This window comes from Carettochelys insculpta, unplaced genomic scaffold (assembly GCF_033958435.1).
Source record: "Carettochelys insculpta isolate YL-2023 unplaced genomic scaffold, ASM3395843v1 scaffold_0036, whole genome shotgun sequence".
NCBI lineage: Eukaryota > Metazoa > Chordata > Testudines > Carettochelyidae > Carettochelys > Carettochelys insculpta.
This window is the reverse complement of record NW_027439073.1, coordinates 448,270-458,175: the sequence shown is the minus strand read 5'-3', so window position 1 is coordinate 458,175 and position 9,906 is coordinate 448,270. Positions and strand designations below refer to the sequence as shown.

Genomic DNA, 9,906 nt, shown 5'->3' with positions numbered 1-9,906 from the left:
AACAAATTCAGTGCATCAGGGAAGTGGCCAGTTCAGAGAGCACCCCAGATTGGCCATACCCCTGTCCATCTCCTACATGATGACAAGATTGGGGATCAAGCGCCCAGGAATTTGTCAAAGGCCTTATGACTTCACCCTCCCACTTCGCTGGTCCTCCTTGCCTCACAGACCAGAGAACAGCAATGCCTGAAGGCAAGAGACCCAAACAATTCCATGTTTATTGGGGTGAGCCTCCAGCAAGCAGGATTCCAGTTTTCTTTCCTTTTCCCCTTGTTCTTTCCTACCCACTTCCCATTGGCGTCCCCCTCCCCAGGTATAGAGTAATACCCTCAGCTATACCTTAAGCTGGGTGTCCAACCCACGGCCCACGGGCCAGAATCTGCTGGGTGGAGCCATTTCATCTGGCCTACTGAGCCGGCAGCAGCATCATATTCAGAAGGTGGCTGGGCGGCTCCAATATGAGAGACAGCAAACAGCTGGAGCAGCCGCAACACCTTTTCTTGCGAGTGGCAGGCAGACCACGTAGCACAAGGGAAGCCCGCAGGGGGCTCAGCAACAGGAGGTGGGGAGACTGGGACAGGGCAACTTTCGCCTTGGCCCAGACTCCGCTTCCTCCTGCCACTGTAGGAGCCCGAGGCTCATGCTTGGCCTTGGCTCCCTACTTTGTTGCTGTTCTCCACTTGCGGAGGGGGAGCAGACCGAAAGGCTCTGCCCCCACCCCCAAGTTGGAGGTGCTGGCTGAGGGGTAACAAAGCCCCAGGGTCTGCAGGGGATGGACACCACCACCCCAGGCTCCTCCTTGTTTAACAGCTAGGAGGGATTTATCTGCCGTTCTGGGGAGCTGCTACCTGCACCTCCCCTTTGACTTGCCAGGTCTATGCTGGGCCAGGTCACAGTGCAGCTGGTTTGGGGTTCAGGGTGGTTTAAGCCCGGGGCCAGTTTGAGGCAGTGGGGGGTGTTGAGACTGCGGGGGGTTTGAGGCTGAGGGGTTGAAGGTTGGGCGTGGTTTGGGACGATTTTGTGTTCAGCCCCTGGAACATGTAAAAAAATTGCTGTGCAGCCCCTGAGTAAAAAAGGTTGGGCACCCCTGCCTTAACCAGTCAGTCGTTCTACTGACATCCTCATGTGCTGTACCGCCATTAGCTAATCAGCTATATCCCACCACCTCAATTGTTTTACAGCCAGCAAAATTAATTACACATCAGACAAAAGCAATCAAAGAACCAGGCAGAGGCAATACAGAGAAACGATACAGAGGCGAGAAGCAGAACAACAAAACAATTAAGCAGTAAGAATTTCATAACCTCAACTACTGACAAGTGAGTTCTTGCTAGATAGAAAGGTATCAACCTAAGTTTTCTTTAGCTCTTCCAGACTCTCCCCTTTATCTGGAGATGATAAATGGGATGGTTTTTCTCAGTGCCCCAAACTGCCATATTTCAATAAGACTCGTTTGAAGACAACGTAAATAATCCCAATTCCTGAAATATTTTCCACCTGAATGTTAACTAAATCTTCCACAAACACAATACAACGTTATTAACACAGGAAAGCAAATTAACATCCACAAGCTACATTGTTAACATCTAAGAAGCTATATCCAAATATGATTTGTATTTAAATCTAATTCTCGAACAATGCAGGTCTCCGTTTCAAAGCTATAAGCGTGACAGGGCTGTGTTAGGGAATGGCCTTAATTCTGCTACTTTTTGCACGCCTTCTGGCTCAGTGTCACACACAGATGTACAGCACTGATAGCACCATGCAGTCCAAAGACATGCACCAGAAAATTATTATTTTTAAAAAGAAACACTGTGAGTTCCTTGTATTTGCCTTTTGTTTCTGGGCTGGTAAAAATTACCTCCTTGTTTTCCAGTTTTTGATACCCAGCAATGGACCTGTTCATTAAAATGCCAAATATTGCCAGAATCATGCCAAATTTAGGAGAGCCATTGAGCCTTGTGATCTGTATTTCATACGTAGACACACATGGGCTTGGTATCTGTGGGAAGATATGGTTTAATACATTTTCTGGATCTAGGCTTTTGCAGTCTGATCCTGCACCCATTCCTTAGTGATGAAGATTCTCACTCCATCAGGAGCATAGGGCTGCCCCGCACATGGAAAAAAAAATTGTGGGTGGCCAGCATCCTCCAGCAGCCTACAGACCAGCTTCTGCCCTCCATCCCAGCCTTCCTTGGGCCCTATCAATCAGCTTCTCACCACAATCAGAGCATAGCTCACTAAAACTGGAAGAGATCCTGAGAGGTCATGAAAAACAGTTCTCTGCCTTCGTGGCAGGACCAAGCACAATCTATATCACTCCGGTTAGATATTTATCTAGCCTATTCCTAAATCTTTCCCAAGGTGTGGGGCCATTACCAGATGAAAGAGGTAAACTAGTGACAGATGATATAAGACAAGCTAAAGTCCTCCAGGCTATTTTGGCCTCAGTCTTCACGGAGGACAGTATGGGAAGGAGGAAGGCAGCCTTTGGTGGGGAAGGAACGAGTTAAGAGCTACCTAGAAAAATCAGATGTACACAAATCCATGGATCCGGATTTAATGCACCCAAGGGTACTGAAGGAATTGGCAGACATCATTGCTGAGCCTTTGACCATTATCTATGAAGACTCTTTGAGATCGGGAGAGATCCCGAATGACTGGAAAAAAGCAAACGTGGTGCCCATCTTTAAAAAAGGAAAGAAGGACAATCCAAGGAACTATAGACCGGTCAGCCTTACCTCAATCCCTGGGAAAATAATGGAGGGAATCCTCAAGGGATCCATTTTGGAGCACTTGGAAGAAGGAAAAATGATCAAAAGTAGCCAACATGGATTCCCCAAGGGCAAGCGTTGCCTGACCAATCTGATTAGTTTCTATGACAAGGTAACTGGCTCTATGGACACAGGGAAGTCAGTAGATGTGATATACCTTGACTTCAGCAAAGCCATTGAAACAGTCCCCCACAACATTCTTGCCCATAAGTTAAGGAAGTATGGACTGGATCCATGGACTGTAAGATGGATAGAAAGCTGCCTTGATGATTAGGCCAAATGGGCAGTGGTCAATGGCTCATTACCTGGATGGGGGAAGGTGGTTTCAAGTAAAGTGCCCCAAGGCTTGGTTCTGGGGCTGGTGCTGTTGAAAATCGTTATTAATGACCTGGGTGAATTACTGGAATGCACCCTCAGCAGATCTGCAGATGACACTAAGCTAGAGGGAGAGAGAGATTCATTGGAGGGTACAGGATAGAATCGTGAGTGACCTGGATAAATTGGAGAACTGGGCCAAAAGAAATCTGATGCGGTTCAACAAGGAGAAATGTAGAGTCCTGCACTTGGGATGGAAAAGTCCCAAGCATTGTTATGGGCTGGGGACCAACTGGCTAAGCAGCAGTACAGCAGAAAGGGACCTAGGGGTCATGGTGGATGAAAGGCTGGATATGAGTAAACAGCATGTCCTTGCAGTCAAGAAGGCTAACGGCGTATTGGGATGCATTAGGAAGAGCACAGTGAGCAGATCTAGAGAAGTGGTTGTTCCCCTCTATTCAGCACCGGTGAGGCCACATGTGGAATACTGTGTCCAGTTTTGCACCCCTCCCCCCGTATAAAAAGGATGTGGATGTGCTGGAGGAGGTTCAGCGGATAGCAACAAGGGACTGGAGCACAAGACCTATGAGGAGAGGCTGAGGGATTTGGGTTTATTTAGTTTACAGAAGAGAAGACTGAGGGGTGATTTAATAGCAGCCTTCGGCTTCCTGAAGGGGAGCTCTAAAGAGGATGGAAAGAAACTGTTCTCAGTGGTGTCAGACGACGGAACAAGGAGCAATGGTCTCAAGTTACAGAAGGAGAAGAGTAGGTTGGATATTGGGAAAAACTACTTCATTAGGAGGATAATGAAGCATGGGAATACGATGCTTGAAGAGGTGGTGGGTTCTCCATCCCTAGTGGTTTTTAAGTCCCGGCTTGACAAGGTCCTGGCTGGGATGACTTAGTTGAGGTTGTTCCTGCTTGAAGCGGGGGACGGGACTAGACGACCTCCTGAGGTCCCTTCCAGTCCTAGGATTCTACAACCAGCCTCAGCAATTTATTCCAGTGTTTAACTGCCCTGACAGTTAGGAAGCATTTTCTAAAGTCCAACCTAAACCAGCCTTGCTGCAATTTAAGCCCATTGCTTCTTACTCTATCATCAGAAGCTAAGGGGAATATTTTTTTCTCCCTCCTTCTTGTAGGAGCCTTTTAGCTATTTAAAAGCTGCTATCATATCCGCTTTCAGCCTTCTCTTTTGCAAACTAAACAAGCCCACTTCCTCTAATATTCTTTCATAGGTCATATTTTCTAGACTTTGAATAATTTTAGTTGTTCTTCTCTGGACCCTCTCCAATTTCTCCACATCCTTCCTAAAATGTGGTGCTCAAAACTGACAACAATACTCTGACCAAGGCCTAATCAGTGCACTGTACAGCGGAAGAATCACTTCTTGTGTCTTGTTCACGACACTCCTGCTAACACATCCCAGAATTATGGTTGCTTTTTTGCAACCCTGTCACACTGTTTCCCCATACTCACCTTGCAGCTCACTACGACCTACAGATTCCTTTCTGCAGTACCTCTTCTGGGAATAGTGGTTTGGCGTTATTAAGGATGTGCTGAAGGAAAGGGGCAGAATGTGTATGGAAAGAGGTGTGTGTGCAGGGTGTCAGGTGGAACAGATGAAGCCGTGGAAAGAGATGTGTGTGTGGGTGTTTGGTGAACAGATGAAGCTGGGAGCAAAGCCTTAGGTGGAGTGGGAGTCTAATACCCCCTAGAATTAACATATGATTACCCACCCTACAGAAAAAAAATGTATGTACACATTCGATGCAAGGAGCTCCTGGCCCTCAGAGGCCACGTATGGGGTTTGGAGACCAGGGTGGCTGAATTGCAGGAGCTAAGGGAGGCAGAGAGGTACATGTGTGAGATTTCCTGGGATTCAGAATGATCCTCCTCCCCAGTCAAACAGCCTCTGTGCTGTTGTTGAGGGTGAAAGGCTCAGGGAAAAAGAACATCCCACTGGAGCAAATCCTCACACATTATGTTAGGGTATCCTCTCTGGGGAAAGGAACTCTAGTTATTAGCAAAAGACAAACGTTAGTACTGGTGGATTCTATCGCTAGAAACAAACAGCTGGGTTTGTGGTGACCAGGAGAACCACACAGTGACTTGCTAGCCCAGGGAAAAGGTCGTGGATCAGTCAAGACATCTAATAGACGTATGTGAGGAAGAGGAGGGAGGAGGCTCGTGGCTGTGGTACATATAAACACGAGTGAAATAGGGAAGGGTAGCAGAAAGGTCCTGGAAGCCAAATTTATGCTGCAAGGTAATGGACTGAAATCCTGGACCTCAGTGGTAATGTTCTCTGAAATGCTTCTGGTTGAATATGCAGGGCCAGGTAGACAGGCAGAACTGCAGGGTTTCAATCCTTGGGTGAGACAGCGGTGCAGATTATTTTAGAGAGAATGCAGTATTGCCACTCTTACTTCTGCAAAGTCTTCAGAATCAGGTGGCTGGAGAGTTAGTGGCTGTTGCCCAGGTTGCCCAGTTCCAAAGGAAGCACCAAGAGAAGTGTAAAAGTAAGGGTAGAAAAATCACATGCCTCTACCCCGACAATAATCTTGTGACATTCTTCCCACACCTTGACATTTCTTTTTTCACCAGGACCCCAACTATTACAACATAACATTTCAAATTAAGCTATCTGAACTAATGACATTTATTTTTAAAATTGTGTGACCACAACAGTGACACAGACTATGAATTTGATAAGACCTATAACCTATTCCATTTTTTCAGAAGACTGTTCTCCAATCTCAGGCAGTTTGGAGGCTGTGTTACTTTTACATTGTCTAGCATGAGTCTTTCCTTCCCTGCCCTATGCCACTGGGATCTTCTCCCCAGTTGGATGGAAGCTCTTGAGTTTCTACGACTCATATTGTTTTCTATTAACAGCAGATATCAGCCCCAGAGTCCAGTTCTAGGGAAAAGAACTGAACTCCACTGGGGTAAGTGTTCTAGAAAAGTGATAATTATGTTCTCCCTCCCCCAGGTCAGATGCTGCTGACAGGAAGGGGGAAGAGAGGCAAGTCTACTTGCCATGACAGCCATCAGGCTGAAGCTGGAGTTGCGGGACAGCTGTCTGTCCCCCAGCTATGGCAGGTCTGGGCTGTGTCAGAGACCACGGGGTAGAGGCATTTCTCTGCCCATATCACTAAGTGATAGGGCAGCTCTTAGTAGGCTGCCGCTCAGCCACAAGGCCACACAGCTTAAAAGAAGCTCAGGAGATTGGGTTTTTCCCCCAGATTTTTTTTGATATTCCCTGAAGTTTCTGTTTTGACAGAAGGTTTTGTGACAGTCTGAGCAGCTGAAGAGTTTCTCTCCTCTATGGATTCTCCCATGTGTAACAAGGTACCAGTTCGTACTGAAAGTTCTCCCAGGCAGAGCAGCTGAAGGGGTTCTCTCCTGTGTAGATTCTCCCGTAACTAGCAAAGTATGAGTCAACACTGAAGCTCTTCTCATAGTCAGAGCAGATATAGGGTTTCTGCCCTGTGTGGGTTTTACGATGACTGTTAAGAGATGAGAGCTGACTGAAGGTTTTCTCGCAATCAGAGCAACTATACGGTCTCTCTCCCGTGTGGATTCGCCTATGTCTAACAAGGCCTGAGCTCTCCCTGAAGCTTTTCCCACAGTGAGAGCACTTGAAGGGTTTCTCTCCTGTGTGGATTCTCGTATGTCTAATAAGACCTGAGCTCTCTCTGAAGCTTTTCCCACAGTCAGAGCAGTTGAAGGGTTTCTCTCCCGTATGGATTCTCATATGTCTGACAAGGCGTGAGCACCAACTGAAGCTTTCGCCACAGTCAAAGCAGTTGAATGGTTTGTCTCCTGTGTGGATTTTCCTATGTGTAACAAGATGCGAATTCGTACTGAAGCTTTTCCCACAGTCAGAGCAGTTGAAGGGTTTGTCTCCTGTGTGGATTCTCATATGTGTAACAAGGTTTGAATTTGTACTGAGGCTTTTCCCACAGTCAGAGCAGTTGAAGGGTTTCTCTCCTGTGTGGATTCTCCTGTGTGTAACAAGCTTTGAATTCGTACTGAAGCTTTTCCCACAGTCAGAGCAGTGGAAGGGTTTCTCTCCTGTGTGGATTCTCCTATGTGTAACAAGCTTTGAATTTGTACTGAAGCTTTTTCCACAGTAAGAGCAGTTGAACGGTTTCTCTCCTGTGTGGATTCTCTTATGTCTAACAAGGATTGAGCTCTCCCTGAAGCTTTTTCCGCAGTCAGAGCAGTTGAAGGGTTTCTCTCCTGTGTGGATTCTCCTATGTGTAACAAGGTGTGAACCCTCACTGAAGCTTTTCCCGCACTCAGAGCAGCTATGGGGTTTCTGCCCTGTGTGGGTTTTACGATGCCTATTAAGAGATGAGGGCTGACTGAAGGTTTTCCCGCAAACAGAGCAGCGGAAGGGTTTCTCTCCTGTGTGGATTCTCATATGTCTAACGTGGGCTGACCTGTCCCTGAAGCTTTTCCCACAGTCAGAGCAGTTGAAGGGTTTCTCTCCCGTGTGGATTCTCACATGTCTTACAAGGGTCGAGCTCTGTCTGAAGCTTTTCCCACAATCAGAGCAGTTGAAGGGTTTCTCTCCTGTGTGGATTCTCATATGTCTAACAAGGCCTGAGCTCTCCCTGAAACTTTCCCTACAGTCCGAGCAGTTGAATGGTTTCTCTCCTGTGTGGATTCTCTGGTGACCGATAAAATTTGAGTATTGACTGAAGCTTTTTGCACAGGCACCGCATTGAAAGGATTTCTCTGCTTTGTTGTGGGTCCTCTGGTTTACTACACGGGCCTTCCTCCATTGAAAAACTTTCCCACACTCGCTGCAAGTGCAGGGTGATTGTTGATGGGGCATTTGATGTTGAGCAGTTGCTTTGTTTCTTTTTACCCCTCTGCTCTTGTGACGGCAGTTTCCCTGTTGCCTTTCCGGGGTGGGCTGATTCTCACAGGTCTCCCCCTGCACAGGACTCTGTGAAACCTGCCCTTCAGATCTTCCCAATAACACCTCACCTGGAGCCAGTTGCTCCGGTCCTTCCTGCTGAAGATTCTTCTCGTTCTCACTCACCATCCCCACACCTGCTGGGATAGACAGAGAAACATGCTTTGTGTTGCACTGAAAGGAGAACTCAAGGGGGAATATACCTAATAACTGCTCCCTAGGTTGAATACTCATGAGCTGAGTTCATCCTCCTTCCTCACAACTCCTCCCCAGAGGAGAGGATCCGGCCCTGCCCCCACCCTCTGGCTGGAGCCGAAGACAGGCTGAAGGGTCAGTCAGACTGGATGAAAAGCCACAAGTACCATCTGCTATGTGGACATGGAAATTGGTTTCTGAGTCACTTTAGCTGATTGCTCACCTCTGTGGGGGTCGCCGATGAGCTCCTCTTCCTCAGAGCCCTGAAGATCTGGCACCTGCGGCTCGTCCCCTTGCTCCACCCAGGAGATCACATCAGTGAACAGGGTGATTGCTAACAGGAGGCAGTTCAGAGAGGGAAGATTAGAGGAGGAGTTGAAATGGAGCTTGTTACTTCTGACATTTGAAAAAACTTTTATGCTAAACTATATCCCAAACTACTGCACTTAAATAATAACCCCACATATAATCTAATTATCCACAGACAGGGGTTTGCAACCAAAAGAGTGAGAAGAGCCATTTATCCAATTTGGTTACACAATCAACACTTCAAGAGCTGTAATGCCTGTGAATACGAGACAGTCCTCCTCCCACAGTCCTTCCCTCATCCACAACTGCCCCACCCCCAGCTCACAGCCACACCATCCACTCATACAACAGCTGTCTCCCACGCTACTGCACCCCTTCTCCCCTCCACTCGCACGGCTGCCCCCAGCACTGCACGCTCTGGTTTCAGTATGCCTCCCCCATGAGCCGTGTGCCACCAAGGGTGGCCATAGCCTGACCACCTCCCCTACCATGCACCAGTTCACTCACAGCCCCACCTCACTCAGGGATCATGTGATGGCTGCCGAGGGGTAAGGAAAGGAGAGGGTCAGGCAGGGACAGAGAAAGCAGCCACATTCCTGCGGCGGCAGCAGCTCCAGAACTCTCCTCCCTGCCTGTGCTGGGGAGCCTGCACTCACCCCACTTCCTGGCAGGCACAGCCCTGGCCCGCTTGCTGTGTGCTCCCCGGCCCCTGCCCAGCTGCCAGCCATGCTGGGGGAAAGAATATTCCACACACGCCCCCTGGCAGGGGGAGCTGCTGCAGCCCTGAGACATCCCTGCCAGCCCTGACTGATGGTTTTTCCCACCACTCCCTCCCGCTTGGTTTCCCAGCTCGGCTGTAGCTCAGAGCCTTTGCACTGCCTGCGTTCAGGGCCCACATGCATTGTCCCTAGACCCCCTCCTTTCTCCCTGCTTCTCCTGCCCCACTAATACGAGGCCAGGCACAGCAGGGAGGCACCACATGCGCCCTTGTCTTGGCCTGCCCTGAGAACACAGGTCCTGTCCCAGCCACAGGCAGCAGTACCACTGTCACCAGGGTATGAGGGAGTCACCAGGCCTTGCCCCGCATCCAGTCAGGTGTGACTCTCATTCAGCAGGGGGAACAGATGGTTATCAGGTGACAGGACACAGCATAGCAAAGACTTGTCAGCACAGAACCCAGAAACCCTCAGTACAATCCATCTGGGAGAGAGGGAGCCTCAAACTGGGCCCTGTCCCTGCCCCAGCTGAGACTGCCACATTCCCAGCTCCTGGTCCCAGGACCCCAGCCAGGTCCCTCCTCTGGCATGTGTCCGACTTCCTGGGCATGAGGTATCATCTGGTCACATTCCCTCCTGGGCTCAGGTTACAAAGGGTATT

The 9,906-nt window shown here is 48.7% G+C and overlaps 1 protein-coding gene across 1 annotated transcript in view; it reads right to left on the bottom strand.

The window, feature by feature from the left end:
- Window positions 1-6,283: 6,283 nt before the first annotated feature.
- The window catches only part of LOC142005944 (uncharacterized), a 34,622-nt gene continuing 30,999 nt past the window's right edge, over window positions 6,284-9,906 (bottom strand). Inside the window, exons 3-4 of the mRNA XM_074983128.1 lie at window positions 8,444-8,554; window positions 6,284-8,165 (exon numbers count right to left, since the gene is read on the bottom strand). Of these exons, the coding sequence (XP_074839229.1) occupies window positions 6,421-8,165; window positions 8,444-8,554 (1,856 nt within the window). The 3' untranslated portion in view covers window positions 6,284-6,420. The remainder of the gene's footprint in view (window positions 8,166-8,443; window positions 8,555-9,906) is intronic.